Raw genomic sequence first — 20,635 nt, 5'->3', positions numbered from 1 at the left:
ATTAATACACGACTTTAGTGATCGTAACAGGCAGAATCGCGCCATTTCTGGCACAAGCCCCGGCCGTTCGCGCGGGTCCCCATAAATGCGCAGTGGTGTGCCGCACACACGCCGATGCGTCAATGGATCAACACTGCATCTGTCACGTGGAATTTATCCCACCACTCGTTGCCACTTGTGGATACGGCCCTGGGTGCCGGCAGGCCTGTTACCCGGCGCGGAACGAAGCGGCGCTGCATTTCAGGATCCGTTGTCAACGGCGACATTGGGTGGTTGCGCGAATTCGTCGCGGGCTCTCCAACGATCATTCCCGCGAGGCTTGAGGGAGAGAGAGAAATCGTGGGCGGCGAGGAGCGTAGCCGTATCCTCTCTCGGCCGTGAGTGCTTAGTGCCGTGCACCCGTGGCACGACGCAACATTACGCGGTGGTGTGTGCGCGCGCGCGCCTAATTTATTCGATTTTTCTATGATCGTTGACAATGACCGCGTCCGTGGAGGACTACTACGACGGTTCCCGGACGTTTTCCTGGCTCACGGGCGTCATCCACGTGCCGATCGATCAGGTGAGGATTCTATCTTCCGTTTCGCTCTCTTAAAGGCGAGCACCGCCCCTCTTCCTGTTATTTTCTCGTCCTACCGCCGAAACGGAGGGCGCATCGATCGGGCTCAGTAGATCCTTGTCGTCCTTATTAAACTATCCTTCCTGCGATTCCAGTTGCTCGTCTAGATTCGGGCTCCGTCGCTTCATTCTCTCTCCCCGACCATCGCCAAGGTTAAGGTTCAACCTTCGAGCCTCGGGCATGGTCTCGCGGATCTGAAAACCCTGAACTCCCCGTCGAATTTCTATTCGTATGGAAACCGTGTGGCGTTAAAGTATGCATGCCGATGGGCTAACCATTCGTTACAGCGTCCTCCGTTTGCAACTTGTACGGTGTAGGTGCGACGGTTAGGTATAAATACCGTCATTGAGATCACTTTCGCACAGTCTCTCCATTGTTACTCGTACGAGCTGTAGTAGTCTGCTATGGGCAGGATTCTAATGCGTGTTATTCGCACGTATACACATGGAAGTTCTATGCGAGCGTCGTACTTGCGTATTGAACGCTGTCAGTTTAGATGAAATAGTCATAATTTTTCATTGTCGCCGGGTAATTTGTAAGTGACGAATGCCCGCGGTGAGTTGGAATGTACATGTAATAGGAAGTAGCTTCGCTTTGATAGGATCTATCCTGTGTATCGGTGATAATGCTAAGGCTATCGCGATAAGATTACCTCTGTTAAGGGGCAATGACAGCTGCAAGAAATTCGCGAAGGTAGGAGGCGTTCAAGCGCATTGAGAACTATGCACACGCTGGAAATAGGAATGACCGGAGAAACGCATCGAGAGGCAATACACTGCTATATAGACTGCACTAGATGCAACAGTTGGGAAAGCACGAGTGCAGCGTGTGTACTATAGAGTTCCACGCGAGTGGCCGTTGTTTACTATTGCCGCTACCACCAGAGTTTAAATCGTAATCTTTTTTTAGAACGAAAAAAGAAAAAGCAGGGAACGTAGGCTTCGCAAATTCGGTTACGACGGTGCCGAGTTGTACTCAAGTAAGAACTACAATACGCTTCTGATCAGTGCGAGCATTTCGAAGGTGTTACGCGCGCATATTGCATGTTTCCTTCCACATCTGATTCCTAATCTGACCAGATCCTGTTTTAGGTGCGATTGAAACTTAGAAAGTCTTCATACTTCTGCTGAATAGTCGATATCGATCCAGTAGATCCAGCGGTAGAAGGTGAACGTTTAATTACGACGCAAGCAGTGGAGAAACTAATTTATAAATTCTGCTTAGACGTTTGCCCTTTATGAAGAATAATGAAATACTTCGTTAAAATTTCGTTTACCGGCGCCGATGCTTTGGAAGCGTAATATATTGATTTCAGAAAGGAAGGTTTGCGTAATACGATTAATTCGATCGCACAATTTCCGGGGCGTTCCTCGTAACTGGCCGAGGTGTAAGAGCTACCTTTCTTGCTGGTTACGCGGTAGTGATTGTCACCCTGAAAATCGACGCGCGGTAACCTCGCGACAGGTGCGATTTTGTGGCGCTTCGTGGGCTTGTAAAATGTTTCCACGTAAGTGGTATTTTTTAGCGAAATCGTCTCGCCGGATTGTTTCAATTCGCGTACCGAGAGCACTGCGATGAGTAAGAGTTCGAGCGGGTCGCAGCGATACTTGGCGATAACGATAATATTACGGTTCACCCATAAGCCTTATCTATGTATATTCATACGATATACCATAAAATTGTTAATACCGTTCCAAATTCATTTGCACAAATATGAAAGTGAAATTACAGGTTCTACTTAAAAAGCAGAATCGATTAAATGCACACACATTAATTTGTCATTAGTATGTTTTCCTCGTGTCATTCTGTGTATCCGGTTTATCGTAATTTCCCGACATCGCGTGTGCGTGCGAGCATAAATTAGATACATTATCGAAACTTGTTTTTATACGGAGCAACGTTGCGGAGAGTTAATTACAGACTACCATTGATTACTAGCGATGCAATTTGATGCAGAAGCGCGTAGCTCGGGCACGTGGGAGGGGGGGCATTTATCGTATATATATATATCGTGCTTGCAGACATTATCGTTCGATCTCTTCGCGGTAGCCTACTGCTAATTCGATGACCGTCGATATGCTACGAGGCGTCTCGTTATTTATCGCGTTACAATTATTCGACGATTATTTAATATCTTGCAATCGTTTGCAATTGCCTGGCAACCCGTTGAAACCGCACCAACGACAATGGCGGCGATGAAACTCGAGCAGATGTATCTTTTATCCAGGGAGAACGACTCGTTTGTACGGTTTGTCAATCTGTCGATCATTAAGGGGTCATTCTGGTTAGCGCGCCGATAAATTCAGCGACTTTCAGGAATTTATTGCGAAGACGGGAATTATAGTAATGGAATAAAACTTTTTTCTATCGATTAAACTATATTTCTACAATAAATAAAAAATATAAAAGTAATAAAATTATAGCTTTTAAAATGGTTTTGCAGGCGATTTTGATGGCATGTTTAAATACTCATGCCTCGCTTGTGCAGGTGATTTCAGCAGTTGGACTTATTTGAATCCAAAAATACAAACAGATTCTTGATCGGTATGACTGTCGCTATGGCCCGAACTAGAATAAATGATTTATCCTTAAAATTAACAAAATGGCGGGCAAAATACAAGAATCAATGTATTTCGGCTGTGTTTTCTGTGCTATTTTCGATTTTAAAAGTAGATTAGTCTGAACAGAAATACTTGGTTGTAGTACCGGCCAGAGGCATAGGCGTGTAGAATAAGCAGTTCAATTTATAAAGCAATCGGTTCGATAGATTTTGAGATTTTACCTGCACCATGTGAAAAATTGACGTTTCGAGAAAAACGCGTTCAAAGCTTTCATCTATAGAGGCCCAGTCTCTGCGCTCCCTACAAACTGCCTATGTAGAAGCTAAAATAATTGGAATTTTTCAATGAAAATTTAATTCTTGAGGAAATGTACTTTCGAAAAAAGTTTGAAAAAAATCGATTTTTTCAAACCGTCTAACCTGAATGACCCCTTAAACTATGACCCATCGGCAATCTTACTCGCGATTATCTGGCGGGAGTGGCTGCGATAAAGAAGATTGTGTATGATTCATTTGTCGTCGCCTCGGCAACACACTGACCCTGTTTCACCCTCGCCTAATTCAAACGATTTACTTGCCCATGTAGCTTGAGCACGAGGATTGATCCTCGCGCTTTTGCATCGTTCTAACCGAGAGCATCGCTCCACTGCCCGTTCTTCGATCCGCCCGTAACGGAACGCGTCGGGGGTCTAAACTTGTAACGTAACTCGAAGAACGCGCAAGAAGAAGCGGCTGCCCTGTATTTTCGAGAAGCGACGTCACTAGCATCCCGTTCCTAACAGATCTTGGACTTCTAACCCTCGATAAAAAGACAAGCACCGGTGTCCCGTTATTGTAACCAGAACCTCGAATTATTGGCGCACAGACAAACAGAAAGAGAGAAACAATAAACCTGCAATGAGACGTAAAATTGTAAAATAGCTGCTGTTCCATAATGGGCCACGTGAATGTTTGAAGTGTTCCACATGAGCTGCTCGAATTTGACTTTATTCGCCTGAGAAGTTTAACAACTTTCGAACGTTAGACCTCGGGGAAGCAGATTCGAATCGCGGCCTGTATGATCAATTCCTTCAGCCTGTAGAACTTCATTTTCAGTGTACGACTTCGTGGGGCGAATGCAACACGGAATGCTCGAGCAGCGTTCTGCTCGCCAGCAATACTTTACAGAGATATATTTGTTCTCGTTGCATTTCCGCGCGGTCGGTTCAAGCATGGCAAGCCTTAAAATAGCGGCGATACGTGCATGCACTTCTTTCGTAATAAAATTTTTACAATTCCCGAGGCATTACATCTCTCGGTTATTTTATCCCCGCCACCGGTGAACCCATTGACAAAAGATCCACTCACTCGCAAGCTCTGCTCACAGTCCTTGCAGACCAGGATCAAATAAGATGATCCAATGGTGCGGTAAGGTAGCAGTTCCTTTGGTGTTTGCATTAGCCGGCAGCACTATCGAAGGACTTCTAATAGATTTCCTAATAGAGGTTTCTTAAATTGTTCCGACTGTAGGATAGTGCGTTCCGAACTATGTAGTCAGATGAAATGTCCATGAATACTGGTAGAATGGAAACAAACTTGACCCTGATGAAAAGAAACGCATGCTTCCTCTAGTTGAACGAGAGATCGTGTTTTACGTCAGCGCTAGAAGCAACACGTTCGACTTATTACCTACTAGCTTTACTACACAGCTTCGCCCGAAATTTAGATTCTGATTTTATTAAGAAATTTTTTTTATATATTTATTTTTTGTGAAAATAGTCACATTCGTCTGGATTAACTAGGCAAAACCAGCTGGGACATATTTCGTGACTCCAGAGTTTACCGTTTGAACGTTTTTAGGCGACAGACAAACGCGCAAACACTTTCTGCTTTATATATTAAGATATTGGGAATTTATTTTTTTTTCAATTTGATGAAAGTACGTAGGTACTTAGATGTTAATGTGACCTGATTCTACTAGTCGAGGCGCTGGTGTCTTCCTCTGGTTCGTGTTGCTGTAATCGTAGGAACAATCTTGAGGATAATTGCATTTCTCGTTATCGTGTTCACTTTCATTTCGCTATTGAGAAGTCCATTTCCCACGTGAATATCATTCCGATTGAGTTGATTGTATATTTTGGGTCGTCATCGTAAGCGTATCCCTGGCAATTTTTCTGAATTATAATCGAGTGTTCCGCGTGTGGGTAATTAGGAGGACCAGCCGAAAGGATCGTGCGAAATAACGGATCGCGCGATCGGTCGAATTGCGAATTCGTTGCATAAACCGAGGAGACCTTCTAAAAAGGTACACGCTACATATAGTATAGTCCGTGTTATATAGCTACGAGTAGCGAGATCATTGGCCTCTGGGGGCCGACAGTGGTGTCAAACCATTCGAACATCTTGAACCCTCCTAACGAAATATGTAAATCGGCATTGGTGCGATATTGTTTCGACAGCACACGCGAGTGAAACACAATCTATAGCCTTTATTGATAAGCAATCCGCTTCTTTCTTGAGCGGGAATAAACATGATTGGTGTACAAATCCTACAGCTAGATTCGAGCGTATGAATTGAATCGTATTGGCGATACAGGCGAGGCCTCACTGTTTAGCAGTTTCTGCACATTTATTCCTATCAACGCATAGATACTCCGGGGAATACAATAACGTTGTATCAAGGGATTAGACTACTGTAAAACGGTCGAAAAATCGTAATTTTTTTCGCTTAAATATTAGTGTTAGCAATAATGAAGCATCACCTTGTAAAAGGGGCTGCAAAGTTGAGCTTACGCAGATGCGGCCAGCGTGACGCCTACGGCGACGATGGGCCCCACCAGTGCGACACCATAAATATCATAAATTGGCATCGGGTCCTTAAGAGTTTTTCCCAAAAGGACAAGAGGGGACTTTCCACGGGACGGAAAGGCAGTCGATTACAGACCGGGACTCGGGAAAGACCTTCTCGACTCTACCGATTTTAACAACGGAATAAAACTGTAACGATTAATTTAGAAAGCGAGTTAATACTCCCAACTTTAAAATATTCTTACATTAGTTTAAAATCTTTAGAATGCAAAAGGTTTGAAATATAAATATAGCTTACAAGGGGAGGACACCATGAGGTAGACATCGAATTTGATGAGTCTTGGCACGATGAATCTACGTCGAAAATAAGTAAATAGGTGTCCGAGCGTTTCTGCCAATGGGCCTTAATAATAGAGATATTTAAAAATTTATTAAAAATTATTAAAAATTTCATAGCGGCCGTGGGATTTTGGTGGGTAAAAATCCCACACTACCTTGGCGTCCGCGGGAGATTCCCTTCTGGAGGCGTTGGGGTCAGCCCAGAAGCTTGCTTGATCACCTCTGTAGGGCCATCGCGAAGTTCCTCCCTATTTTCTTTTCCCTACATCTGCTGACGAGAGGACCTTTTCGCATTGTTCAGACATAGTTGCGTCGCGGAGCTCCTGCCACACAGCTCCTCTTCTCGGTATACATCTAATTGGATTACGTCGATGTTACACTTTGCTAATTAATACAAAAAAAGCAGGTAATTGTCCGAGGCTCGTGTTTGTTCTTCGCAGAAGAACGTGGGTACCGTTGCGTCATTCGAGCAACTCCTACAACAGTTCTGAGTGAACATCCACTGCCGTCATTACAGAGCTCCTTTCTCGGATTTCAGTGAAACCGTAAATGATACCCATGGCTGTAAAAATAGTTGCAGTGTTTAGGGCACCGTGAATTTCTATTTCCATAACATGCAATCAAAGTGGAGTGCGTACCGCAAGAAATGCGAAGGAGGACGTTACAGTTACGGCTTATTTTGTTCGTAGAAATCAGCGTCGAACGATGGCAAATCGAACTCGGTGCTTCCTACGTCGTTCCTATCGTCCTTCGGGCGTAGTTTCGCAGCGGCGAGCAATGCGGGCAATTGGAAACTGAGACAAAGTGAACGGAAGTTAGAAAGAAAATCAATTTGCATGGCACCCGCGAGGCTCCTGATCCCCGACTACGGATTCTGTCTTGCTGCGCGTGGTTCCGGAACCTCAGCGAATGCAAACACACGCGCCCATCGTTTCTTTGAGTCTTTCGCGTAAGGACGGTGCAGAATTTTCGTTGAAATTCTCAGATTACTTTGGAATTTCGAAAGAAGGGTACTTCGTGAACGCTTGGTCTGATTTTATATTATTAATTTAATTTGAAGTGTTCCATACCGAGTATCCCATTTATCTTTTCTGAGATCCCACTTCGTTCACCGTGGAAGTCCTGCGGCGTCGAATAGAACCGCCAATGGCGAGTACATAACGCTCCTGCCCGTGGCTGGTGAAATGCGATAACGCGACCAGCGAAAAGATTTCTCCCGTGATTGATCCTGTAATCGCGTGCACATTTTCTTTCCTCCTCGTTAGAGTGCTTTCGCGATTAACCGATTACCGCGCGGGGACCGTGCGCGTGCATATTATCACGCCACCGCAGCACTTTTTTAACATAATCTTCGGTGACGTTTTTAAGTTTCCATGCGTGATTGTGCGCAATCGCACTCCACTTAAAATAATTGCTGGTTCATCTGGCCTAATAATTGATACGCTGTGAAACACACGTGTTTGACACACTAAGTACTCAATTATACAGAACATTAGCGGACAGAGATAACATACCTGCATCTAGTAGAGCGCAAGAAAAAGGGGAAACGAGGGACCCGCTTCAAATGAAGCGTTTTCTTCACGAACATGCAGGGGAGACCGGGGCTAGTTGATACGTTTTTCATTTTTGTTTGAATTAATTACCTGATAACAAATATGCTAAAATATACTTTGGCCCTTCCTCTTTAATACATTGTAAATGAAAAGTTGAGAAAATACGTACAAAATGAATGAAAAAATGTTATTTGGACGAAGGTAAAGTGTATCAATTCACCCCACTGCGGGGCTTGTTGATACGCTATTCTGTTTTCAATTTTTTTCATTTCTTATTTGAATTAATTACTTAATAACAAATATGCCAAAATATACTTTGGTCCTTCCTCTTTAATATATAGTAAGCGAAAACTTGAGAAAATACGTACAAAATGAATGAAAAAATGTTATTTGGACGATCAATTTGTACGTATCAAAACTATTTACTTTTTCTCTATATAAACGAAAACAGTTAAAAAACGATTGTTAACGTTAATGTACACACTCGTACGCTGGATCGCAGGAAAGAATTGAACAACAATCTTTACATATCTCGCTCAAATGGAGTTACATATATACGGTGTCGAGATAATTCGTCTGTATCAACTTGCCCCCTGTATCAACTAGCCCCGGTCTCCCCCACTGTCACGAACGTAACAGAAGACAAGCAATCGAGTCGTTTTCGTGTGACCGATTGCTGGTTCGATAAACATGTGTCGTCTATTCCATGCGAGAATGACCTTTATCTTAATCAATCGATCAGTCGATAGATTCGTATGGAGTCTTTCGTAAGCTTCGGTCGATTGCGATAGTAATTGAATCAAAGCAGTCAACAATTTGGTAAATATATGTACGTTTCAATGATAGCGTATATAGGTACGGTTATCGGGCTCGTTATCCAGTCGTAATAATGGCGTGGCAGAAATAGATTTTAATTAACCGATCAGACGTTCTTATTAACAATGTCATCACGGTGGCATACGCGTATGCTCGCTTGTAATTGTCTCCCTTTCTGCATTGTAAATCAGTCGGAAATGATATTCGCGTGGCCAGTATGGAGTTCGCCGAAAATAAACCTTGCACCAAGGTCTTGGAGTGGTCATCTCACCTCGACTCGACAGCTTTACGGCGCGCGGAATAATAAGCTACTTTCTATGTCGTCCCTTGAACTAAGTACTGTCACTTGTCCCGCATTTATTTTACTCCACGTCAACCCACGCGTGTTCCATTAAACTGCACGCTTCGATGGACCCCGCTTTACCGTAATATCGAAACGTCAGCGCGCTTATTTATTAATAAGCCAGCCGTGCTACCCTTTCCTTTTTTCATTTCTGCGATCTCGCCGAGATAAACAGCCTCAAAGCTGCCGTTATAAATATCGTTCCTCGAGCGCCGCGCTTTATGTGCACAGAACGAATTTTATCGTTAGGGCACCGCGTTGCCGCGCCATTGGTGAACCGAAGGATTTACAGTCCGTCGTTGCGTGATTTCGCGGGACGCGAGGAATTAGATATAGAGGAATCAGATTACCATCGCGAATTTATAGCATGCGACCATATATTGGGCAAACAGATTAGGACATCACGTAATCCACTTGGTTAGTGATAAATATTATCAGCTCCCTTATAAGCACTTGGATCAACATCCGATGTGCCGCACGAAAGTCTTCGAAATTCCTTGCTGCTAATTCCACCGATGCTAACATCGCAACGGATCTAATAAAAACCCCATCTCTAACGTCCATCGACACACTCCAATCACGCTTCGTAATAATTCTTCTCAACTTTACAAGTACATGCGCAAATCACAAACGCATGCATACGGATTTACATATTGGCGTTCAATCCCTTTTCTTTCTTCGCGATTCTGACGCGTGTAATCCAGCGACACGTGTAACGCGATGTCAACTTTAATCACGCAGCACTTTTCCATGTCCTGCAGTCAACCCGCCCCGCAAATCGGTTTTCCCTCGCGCCGCGAATTACGTAAATCCGAGCGTCTCGCAAAGGTATGTTTAGACAGTCACTAAAAACACGTGAATTTTAGGCATGTGTATATTTATTGAACAACCTCGTCTACATCGACTTATCCAATGAATTCTGATCAATGTCTTTTAATAGCAGCATAACGGCAAGAATATCACGAATTGCGAAGTTGAAAAACGTTCGATACTTTATCCTTTGCCAACGTCTTACCTCTAGAAGTCTCTTTAGCAGAAATGCAAATGTTACATGGCGTCTGTGACGATTAAATATTAAGTACGTTCGTCCAGGTGGCACCGTAGCGCCACTTAATATTGCTCCTGCCCTGCGTCTTGGACGCTCCTCCTGAATCTGAAGCCACCGTTCAGACCAAAGCTCGGCGACGCTCCACCGCCACGGCCACGCTCGACCTGGCCGTATCCCCTGATGAAACCCCTGTTAAAGTTGCGCTCGGCTTGGATACCGACATGCGGTTGAGGAGGCTGTCCCGGTCGGATGTTGAGCCCTCCATAGGCGTTCGCGTTCGCGCCGTTCCTGTCGAACACGCGCTGGTGGTAGTCGACGTCCAACGACGGTCGACGATCAGGACCGCTCAGGGGTTTCTCTCCACGGAGGACGATGGATCCCTGGGGATCGGCCTCGCGGCGGAAACGGACTGGGTTCTACGAAATACATAATCGATTAAATGAGAAGCGGCAGAAACGAGGTGTCCGAGGCTATTGCCCACTAAAACTGCTACTGCTTCAGGCTTCTGGATGCGAACTTCATTTCGAAGAACGTCGGCACGTCTTCAGCCGTCTAATGAGAGTAGCGCTGCGGAAATGTTTGAATAATTTCCCAGAAAGGCTAGACTCTGGAAGCCTCAAGCAGTAGCATTACTAAGTTGGGAAGACAGTAGTGGTTTCTTGCTGGGAGGGCCCTGTAATTGCTTCGGCGACAATTGCGGATGGGAGCGAAGAATTGGTGCTAACAAGGAAAGATCCCGAGCCCGAAAATTCAAAAAAAAATCTGAAACTTTGTGAATATGCAGGGGATTTCCTCCTGATTACAACGCGGTTTTTGTTTGCTGCCCAAATTCACTCGAAGGGAGTGAAATTAACCCTTGGAAATTCGGCTGTTTTCCGATTTTGTGTTATAACTCGCGAACTGTAAGAGATAGAAAAAAAGTTTCGAGACAAAAGTTACTTCCTTTAATTAGATCTAGCATTTGGTGAAAAAAATATTTTACAGTTCACGAGTTGTAACGCAAGATCGGTAAATAGCCGGATTTTCAGCGGTCAATTACACCCCCTTAGAGTGAATTTGGGCAGCAAATAAAAATCGCATTGTAATCAGGGGGAAATTCCCCACATATTCGCAAAGTTTCAGAATTTTTCGAATTTCCGGGTTCGGGATGTTCCCTTGTAAGTTAGACATTTCTGATAGGTTTCTAACGCGTTATAGATGGGGCACTCTGCGCGGATCGTCACGAGACGAAGCTAACGATGGGCAATCTATCTCAATTGGCTCGCTAGGGATGTTATCGGTATTAAGTGAACAAGTTCAAAAAGTAAATGTCTAGTGACCTGTCCTAGATAGCAATTACAGAATATCTTTACAGAACTGGATGAAGTACGGTGGAATCAGAGACAGCACTTTTAATTGGACAATTCAATTAACCAAGGTCCCCGTATACTTCCCATGGAGAAGATACCGGAGAAATAATCATTATTGCGATTGCATACTCACATAGGACTCCAGTAAAGCCTCAGGTTCAACTTGGCCAGCGGAAAGTGCCACTGCACCGAAAAGGGCCAATGCCAGAGCGATGAACTTCATGGTCGATGTTGATGGTTTGCTTGGAGTTGCTTGCCACAAGGTTTCTCAATGCTCTTCAGAGAAGCTGAGCGAAGTGTATGATGCGTTCGGCAGGAGTCTCGCCTTATATACGAAATTAATGCGCCAAGCTTTTTCCCTGTTTCCATTGTCGCATTTCTGACGGGGCTTCACCGTCGGTTTCTTATCCGGTTTTATCTCCTCCTCTACACGCTGGATCCTACATCGGGTCTGCGGGGAAGCACGCATCTCGGGTCACCGAGGGTCATTAATGCGAGCCGCACAGCGCGCACGTTCGGTTCTATTCAAATTTCCGATAAGTTCGATTAAATTTCAGAGAGGAGCTTGGGGCTGAAGGTGAAGATTAAATAAGATTCGTTTTACACGTGGTGCGCGGTAATTTTTCTACGTACACCTCCTCTTGTTCTCTTAGTAAAGCAAGGTACAAATGGAATGGAAGCACCTTTCAGTTGCAAATATTATAATTAGATCTTTTGTGAACGGCTGCAAGCCTGAATGGCATTCGATTGCATAAGACACTAAATTAGGAGGGCACGTGGCATGCATGTGCAAATAATGCATTCTGCCTGCTACTGCATACTGCGAAACCATTTTCCTATCATTAATCATAATTCCGCTCCTGCTGGCTAGTATTGCGAACAGCGCCCTGGTATTTCAATAATTCCACATATGGGAAACGCTAAGGGACTTCGTACGAAGTACTTATCGGTGCGAAGTCTGAGAATCCTTTATTTAATTTTTTTTTTAAAAAAAAGGGCATATGGTATTCAATGAGTGCAATGCTTCGTCAAGGAGCAATGGAAGCGATACAACGTGCATCCCCTTTCATATTCGTCCTTCGCAGGTCTGTCATCTTTTGTGAGCAGGGAAGCCCCGTGGATACAGAAATCGCCATCCGGAGTTTCCATGTTCCTCAATCGCAGTGTTTACACTTTCTTATTTATCCTTTCGCAAAACGTGACATGTGTTGCGCAACTGTCTGACAATCGTGTCGCGTTGAGCGACGGAGATAACAATTAATCATCTCGAACGCGAGTGCATCCCCCCGTACAAATAGCGTTCGTCATTCGCGGTTATTAGACGCGGTCTGCCCCGCGCGACTGGCTCGCGAGAAAGAACGAGCACACTCGCGATAATGGAGCGCAACTGTGCTCTCGACTTTCCACAATTTGTCATTCTACCAGCGAAGCCATAGATGGAAGTCGCTCGAGGAGTTGGGTACGTTGATTGCCATTGACTTGCGGCGTTTAATGAGCCGCTTTTTCCTATATCGACCGATTGAAAGTACGCACGTTTTATGTGTCGTAACATTGTCTCGAGAAATTGCTCCAGGAATCGTATTATCATCGTTGCAAGTTATATTCCAGCGCTCGATGATACTAAAAAATTGATCCTCTCAACGCGAATTTCAGTGTCGAATTCTTCATAACATTCGGTGCTGCAGAGTCTAGCTGCCATAAAGAATCAAGTGGGTATAAACCGAATGACCATTCGGCTGCACTGAAGTGTATTCTTATGGTAGCTTTATTGTCTCCAATTATTATTCGCAAGCTCGATGGCCACGAAATTTAATAAGGTTGATGGTTTTTACCGTGATACGTGTTATGCGTAATAAATCCCTTTTTAAAAAAATATTCCTGCGTGTCTCCCTCCCTCGTGCCACCCTTCTAATCGTAAAATTGGGAATCCATCGGGAAGCTAAGCTATGCTATGCTATGCTATGCTATGCTATGCTATGCTATGCTATGCTATGCTATGCTATGCTATGCTATGCTATGCTATGCTATGCTATGCTATGCTATGCTATGCTATGCCATGGTACGTTTTAAAAAAATTAGCTTCAATACATTCTTATGGAACCGTTTCCACCAAAAGCCACGTTAAAACATAGCATCTCATAGCATAGCATAGCTTAGCTTAGCTTCCTGGTTAATTCCCGGCTTTATTATTCTCGTGCGAAATAATTAGAGGAAGTTGAAGCGATTTCAAGTATGATATTCCGAGCATTACGCAGGAAGAATGGGAGAACTAATTTTGAAATGATAATCGCTTATTCGATACTTTATATTAGACAGAATTATAACAAATACGTTGCTCTTGCTTTGTACAGGTGAATTTCCTGCTGACACAGTTCACGGCGCTGATATTGGCTGGTTGTTTAAGGTCGTATCTTAGCCCTGCCGCTGTGACAGCAGCCACCAGACATGTGTTTGGCCTTGTTATTGGACTTAGTCTTGGGTATTTCTGCTTTGGCAGGTGAGTACTCAGCCTACACCAACCAACATTCATTAATTAACGAGAGAGAGAGTGTACTTTATCAGAGAGTCGTTCTACAACGAGACGAAGAGTCTCCGAGATGCCTAGGTGCAATGGAATTTCGTTGAAGTCCAGCAAAACACAATATATTTTAACTCTGTTGCATGACTTCCAGATGGAAGTAGCTTCGTTGAAATTAATTACTTGAAATCGTTGAAGTTATGGTTCCCTTCTAAATTTTAATGAAATATTATTTTGTTTAAACAAGTAATAAGTATTAAAAAACGTGTGGAATATCACGTTCGAAACAATTTCAAGGAAATTCGATTGTAGCGATTGCACACTGAGTTCATCATTTGCAGTAAGATTAGTCGTATCTGACGTTCTGGTAGGGTGACCTGAACAGTGAATGAACACCCCCCCAGTGAATGAGCGTTGCTCATGTAATACGAAAAATTAACGCCTATCGCTCTCATTTCACGTTGAAACTTACACCGAAATTTAGAGAGGATACCCACAGACGTCTCGCAAAAGCGTTTTTCTTTTTACTTATAACTTATACGGCATTAATTCCCTTTATTCAATAGTTGTCCTCACGGCCGTTCATTCACTGGCAAAAGTGAACATTTCTTACTTTACCAATGAATGAACAGCTTACCCGGTCTTTTTTTTCTCTTGACACTTTCGCCGCCAGTGTGGAGATTAGGTTAACCCACCCCAGAAACCAAATTTCAACTATGCATAATTATGATCTTATAAGACTAGTAAAGTATCAAATCAATAATATTATTGCAATTGAAGAATGAAAAGTTATTTATACAAATACTAATTTTAACAGACACGCAGCTTAATTGTTCATTCACTGGACCGTAAAGTTCGGTATCCATTTGTGGCATTCCTGCCATTGATCTGAATTTTGCTTTAAACCATCGTATTTTTTCAGGCAGGCGATACACCTTGTAGGCCTTCCCGCATTATGTTACCTTGCAATGCGCACACAGAATCCTCGCAATATGCAGAGGCAAGTAACGCACGTTATTCTAAACCCTTCTCTCGAGTTACCATACATACTGTGATTGCATTAACAGTTGAAAACTTCGCGGGTTTAAAAAGCTTCATAGACCGTAGAAGATAGAATAGAGAAACTAACAAGGGGAGGACACCATGTAATAGACATCGATTTTGATGAGCCTTGACACGATGGATCTGTGTCGAAAATAAGTAAATAGGTGTCCGAGCGTTTCAGTCAATAGGCCTTAATAATAGAGATATTAGTATGGTAATTATTACAAATTTCATAGTGGCCGTGGGGTTTTAGTGGGTAAAAATCCCACACTACCCTGGCGCCCGCGGGAGATTCCCTTCTGGAGGCGTCGGGGTGGCTTTTGATGATATCTCCACTATAAAAAAAAATTTATAAATTTATAAATTTTTTTTTTAATAAATTTTTATTTTTTATAATTTTTTTTAACTTTTGGGGAAATCTTCAAAAGGCACCCCGACTTCTCCAGAATCCCCCGGGGGCGCCAGGGCAGTGTGGGATATTTACCCACTAAAACCCCACGGCCACTATGAAATTTTTAATAATTTACATACTAATATCTCTATTACTAAGGCCTATCGGCTGAAACGCTCGGACACCTATTTACTTATTTTCGACATAGATCCGTGGTGCCAAGGCTCATCAAAATCGATGTCTATCACATGGTGTTCTCCCCTCGTAAGCTGTTTTCCAAGTAGCAACACGGTTCTATTCGCTTGATGTGTATCGATGTAACTGAATAGAGCTTAAAATATTCGAAATTCTGAATCCACTCCGATTCTATGCAAAGAATACGCGTCCGCGCGCAACTATCAAACGTTAAAGAGCCCACGCAGTGCACACATTCTAAAAATAGGAATTTTTCAATGTACACTTGGACGATACGGAGGGTAGGACATTGAGCATTATCAAGGTATGAAGTTACGTGTCTCATCTTGCGCGCTATCAGTACGCGTGCGTGAATGCATCGCTACTGCGTTGCACAGTGTTTCGCGTACATAGTTCTAAAATAATCCCCCGTTAGAAATACTCGCGTGTTACATAGATTAAATCTGACGGGATCACGCGACGCGCGAGTAAAGTTCTTTCGACGGAGATGAATTCGAGGCGAGTAAGGAGCTGCTTGGGTTTCGACGCGCACGAGAGTCAACGGCGTAATGATCCGCGCGCTATGAATCACGCGTAAACACGCGAGATATTAAAGGCCGAAGCCTTTCTGTGTTCATCCGCGATGCGCATCACGGTCAACGATCATTCCTTGAACTTACTAACCGATCTCGCTGACACCATTTCAGGCTTGTGCTGGCGATCGCGCTGGTCTACTTGTCATGCGTGCACTACCATCGGCAGATGTACAATTACGGCTCGTACACCCTCGATATCACCGGTAAGTAATACGCCAGACTCCTACGCGCCAGCGTAACGCGAGAATTCGGTTTCCTTTTCACGCGACAAGTGTCAAGTGCCGACAGCGGTGCATTTCATCCGACCAGTGATTTGCGATCGTGTCTGCAGATGTATAATCATTGAAACGGGGGGAGCAACAATGGTGATGCATACACGGTGGTTACCGATTTAGTGTGACACGCACTCCGTACTTCTTTTACCATGCTCGTGTAATGGACACAAGGATAAATGAACTCTCCGGTTGTACGAATAATATATATAAAGATATTTATTCAACTTAATTAAGTGTATTGGAGTTTCAACTGTCTCGGACTGGACTTCGTGACTGAGACTGGTGGCTTTGGGAATAGTAATGCTCTTGGATAAAAGGGGGTGCGATGGGGTTTTAAAGGTTTCGGATTGTAAGAGAGGGGATGACGGGATAGGGCAGGAATGCAGGACTTTGGATAGGTGACGCATTAGCTAGGATGGCGATGGGTAGCAGGGAGGACGCAGTGTTTACATTTACGCAGCATTTGGGTAGTTGGTCTGGTTCATGTTTGCAGAGATAAAACGATAAGTAAAGGGTCAGTACATTACACTCAAACCGCTTCCTTATTTCTGGTTCCACTTGCGCGCTTTCTGCGTACGTGCATGGCCAGCGAGTTTGGCATGCGAACAACGTGGGAACGTAAACACATTAGCCTCACTTAGGGTTATATGGAGTGTCTGTCTCACTTCTCATTCAGTCCCCTTCCCATTCATCCCATTGACGAATGCAGGGAACCCTATAGTGGAGCGCCATGGATGGCTCCGTCGATGGGCTCCTCGATCTAACTACCGATTTCACCACTTCATTGTTATCTCCTTGGTGGGTTCTGCGCAGAGAGAGATAAATACTCGATGGAAACTGCACCGTGTCATCGGAACCCCCGTATTCCCCGCGCGGGGAATAGCGAAATCTGTCCCCCTGCTGTAGATCGCGATAAAAGTTTCTCAGCGAAAGGGATCGAAACGACCGTTGAGTTGCTAAATTGCGACCAATTACAGGGCCACTGATGGTGATAACGCAAAAAGTAACCAGCCTTGCGTTCAGCATACACGACGGTTTAACGAGGCTCGAAGAGGAGCTCACGCCAACGCAACGTCATCAAGCCGTGAAGTGAGTTTCACGTCTTCTTCAACCGGCCATTTATCCCGGCTCGCAACGTACTGTGTATAATTATGTAACGCACAACGCGAGAATGTGGACGGCCACGTCGTAGCATACGCTACTTTCATTCATGACCAAGAATCCCGCGTCGCCCGTCTACGCGCCGGCTCAACGACCGTTCGCCGTTCCATTTCGCCCGGATAAACTACTCACTACGCATGATTCATTTTAGGAAGATGCCAACCCCTGTGGAGTACTTCAGCTACATCTTCCATTTTCAAGCCCTGATGGCCGGCCCGGTGATATTGTATCGCGACTACATGGACTTCATCGAAGGCCGTGACTCGCGCGAAAGCAAAGCACTGACGGTAAACGCTATTAAGCTTTCGGCACACTTATCAGCCCCGTGTTCGTACCGTTCCGGCGTGCCAGTGGTGAGGAGAAGATGGGTGTAGCGGATCTCTTACCATTGGCACATTTGTTAAGCTGAAATGGAACTGACAAGTGTGCCCAGACCTTTGCCATTGCTTCCCGTCCCCGTGCGCTACCATCTCAAACAAGGATGGAGCAGTTTAAGGACACATCGTTCCCTTGTCCGTTTCTCTCCCTCTCTTGTATTCCTTGCTTTAGAGCTTCAGACACGAAACCAGAGAGAACGAAGGGAGCGTGAATTCTGTTCGCAGGACAAAGACGAAGGCTCCGAGTGCAGCAACGGCAAAGCCCTGGAACCATCCCCGACCCGGGTCGTGATGAAGAAGGTTGTCACGAGCTTACTGTGCGCGGCTATGTTCGTGACTTTCATTCCGATGTACTCGATCCAGAAGCTGAAAGGTTCGTTCCACTCGCTGCTTTGTATTCCTGCTCGCGTTAACACTCCATTTCCGGCGAACCGCTGTTTCGCTCGCAGACGACGATTTCTTGGAGAACACCACGGCTTTCCACAAGATGTGGTACCTGATGATAGTGACCATGCTGGTCCGCTTCAAGTACTACCACGCGTGGATCTTCGCCGACGCCATTTGCAACAACTCCGGGCTGGGCTTCAACGGGTACGACGAGAACGGCGAGGCTAACTGGAACCTATACTCCAACGTCAACGTCGTTGGTTTCGAGGTAGCTCTTCTAAGTATCAACGAACGCGTGTCCGACTCGGTCGCGGCAGGAACCGGCGATTTTAGTAGACGCTTCGGTAGCGCGCAACCATGACGACATCGCTTAAACTTCATTGATTGAGCTCATCATGGGAGTCAGAACGTACAACTCCTTCTGTGCCTCTGATCGTAGATCAAGGCCACGTAACGTCGCATCGATAAAAACATCTCGTTTAAAAAAATCTGATGGAAACGACCGTGAAATCTCGTAGAGTTTAACCTTGAAGAACGTGCCGCGTCAGGCTTGAGATACACCCGTGTGTACTTTCTTTCTTATACCTCCTCTCGCGTCATCAAGAACAACGGCAATCCGTAGCGTAGCCGCGCGAAGAGGGGTGCGCGATGCATACTTGAATGTAAGGTTCACGGAATTATTCCCGTTTCCAGATGTCTCTTAGCTTGAGGGACAGCATCGCGAACTGGAACAAGGGAACCAATACGTGGCTCAGGTCGATCGTGTACGAAAGAGCCAAGCACGATAAGCTGGTATTCACGTACGCGCTGTCCGCGCTATGGCACGGCTTCTATCCGGGCTACTATCTGACCTTTGCCAACGGGGCCTTTTTCACCATGGTGTCGCGCGTCGTAAGTGAAACTGTAACAGTCCCGCCGCCTCCGCGCGGTCCCGCGGCTCGTGACGAACCAAAACTGATCTTCTTATTACGACAGGGTCGTCGTGTCATTCGACCGCATTTCTTGGAGTCGAAGAGCAAAAAGTTCCTTTACGACGCGCTTACGTTCGTCGCGACTCGAATCTTAATGGCCTACATAACATTCAGCTTTATACTCTTGGAGTTCATGCCAAGTATCAGAGTGTACCTGTGAGTAACGATGATGATGCATTATTTATAGTTCGACTCGTGCGCCCGCGACACTCGGAACAGCCGATGTGCAATCATTTCTCATGTTCCAGGTATTTCTATCTGATCCCGCATTTGGTGGGTCTAGCTATAATAGTCCTCGGACCGCGTCTTCCGAGGATCCCCGCGCACAAGCAAACCGCCGACAAGGAGGCATCGAACACTTCTCAGGAATTAATAAATGGCACCGTGCGGAAATCGAAGTAAAAGGAATTTCCACGCGGCCAGAGACAAGACGGCCACGAGAGATCCATATTTTTTATGAATGTTTTGAATATGCATATAAATATTATGTGTATATATATATATATATATATATATATATATATGCACGCGTGCACATATACATATGCATATTTATTGTTACATGACGCGTTGCTGGTACAAATTCTATGTCGAGCGTGTAAAAAAGTATGTTTTTTTTATATATATACAACGTGAGTGAGTATTACGCATATTTATGAATGTCCCGTTCGTATGTTGATGATGATGGGGGTTGAAGGCTCGCCAACGATCGGACTATATCGGTCAATATTGCAGATTTTTATTGTTCGCGCGATTATATATGTGTATACACATATATATATACACACACATGTATATATATATATATGGTAATTTTCTCCAATGTTTCTCACGTTACTTTCTCCCATTCTTACCTTCGCGACTTTGTCATAAGATTGATGAATAGATTGTAATAGGACTTGTTACGGTTCTTACTGCTAAGAGTTCACGAGGGATTTTACAGTTTTATACTTTTACTATCCGCGACGATATATCATTATTAATTTTAAATAAATCAGACTATTTATTTATGAAATGTTAACCCTTGGGCGTTTCATTCATCTCGATACATTCGAAATCCGTTTGCAGGAGAATTATACGATGGAAAGAGCTGGAAGCGCTCAGCCGTCGGGATGCGAGCATTATGTAAGTATGGATGTATATTCCTACGACGCAGATTCATGAAATATATAATAGGTTTCCGGATTGTTCCCCTCGAGCGTTCGCACATGTATGCCTCAGCAGGGCACCGTGAATTTAAATAAATTCCAGGACTAATCGAACCTATGTTCCCAGCTAAAAACACTCCAGACTAAACTTGCCCGAATGCAACGATACACTTCGAAAC

The 20,635-nt window shown here is 44.5% G+C and overlaps 2 protein-coding genes across 2 annotated transcripts; one reads left to right on the top strand and one right to left on the bottom strand.

Moving 5' to 3' along the window:
* The first annotated feature begins 179 nt into the window (after positions 1-179).
* On the top strand, positions 180-20,329 carry Oys (lysophospholipid acyltransferase 6). Its single transcript, XM_076809331.1, has 11 exons — positions 180-562; positions 13,766-13,911; positions 14,855-14,932; positions 16,249-16,340; positions 17,390-17,501; positions 17,725-17,860; positions 18,176-18,323; positions 18,400-18,605; positions 19,031-19,228; positions 19,313-19,464; positions 19,557-20,329. The coding sequence occupies exons 1-11, from the start codon at positions 479-481 to the stop codon at positions 19,708-19,710; spliced, it is 1,506 nt and encodes a 501-aa protein (XP_076665446.1). The 5' UTR covers positions 180-478; the 3' UTR covers positions 19,711-20,329.
* LOC143367485 (hymenoptaecin) lies at positions 9,878-11,732 on the bottom strand. Its single transcript, XM_076809335.1, has 2 exons — positions 11,548-11,732; positions 9,878-10,481 (listed from the first exon to the last, which is right to left on the bottom strand). The coding sequence occupies exons 1-2, from the start codon at positions 11,635-11,637 to the stop codon at positions 10,128-10,130; spliced, it is 444 nt and encodes a 147-aa protein (XP_076665450.1). The 5' UTR covers positions 11,638-11,732; the 3' UTR covers positions 9,878-10,127.
* Positions 20,330-20,635: the final 306 nt, after the last annotated feature.

The sequence above is a fragment of the Andrena cerasifolii genome, chromosome 3 (genome assembly GCF_050908995.1).
Source record: "Andrena cerasifolii isolate SP2316 chromosome 3, iyAndCera1_principal, whole genome shotgun sequence".
NCBI classification, from domain to species: Eukaryota; Metazoa; Arthropoda; class Insecta; order Hymenoptera; family Andrenidae; genus Andrena; species Andrena cerasifolii.
Note: the sequence above shows the minus strand (reverse complement) of the source record. Positions and strands in the feature narration are given on the sequence as shown.

Coding starts and splice junctions, on each gene's coding strand:
- Oys (XM_076809331.1), top strand. CDS start 479: ATGACCGCGTCCGTGGAGGACTACTACGACGGTTCCCGGACGTTTTCC. Junction 18,324..18,399: donor CTCGATCCAGAAGCTGAAAG/GTTCGTTCCACT, acceptor TTTCGCTCGCAG/ACGACGATTTCTTGGAGAAC. Junction 19,465..19,556: donor CCAAGTATCAGAGTGTACCT/GTGAGTAACGAT, acceptor CTCATGTTCCAG/GTATTTCTATCTGATCCCGC.
- LOC143367485 (XM_076809335.1), bottom strand. CDS start 11,637: ATGAAGTTCATCGCTCTGGCATTGGCCCTTTTCGGTGCAGTGGCACTT. Junction 10,482..11,547: donor AGGCTTTACTGGAGTCCTAT/GTGAGTATGCAA, acceptor TGTATTTCGTAG/AACCCAGTCCGTTTCCGCCG.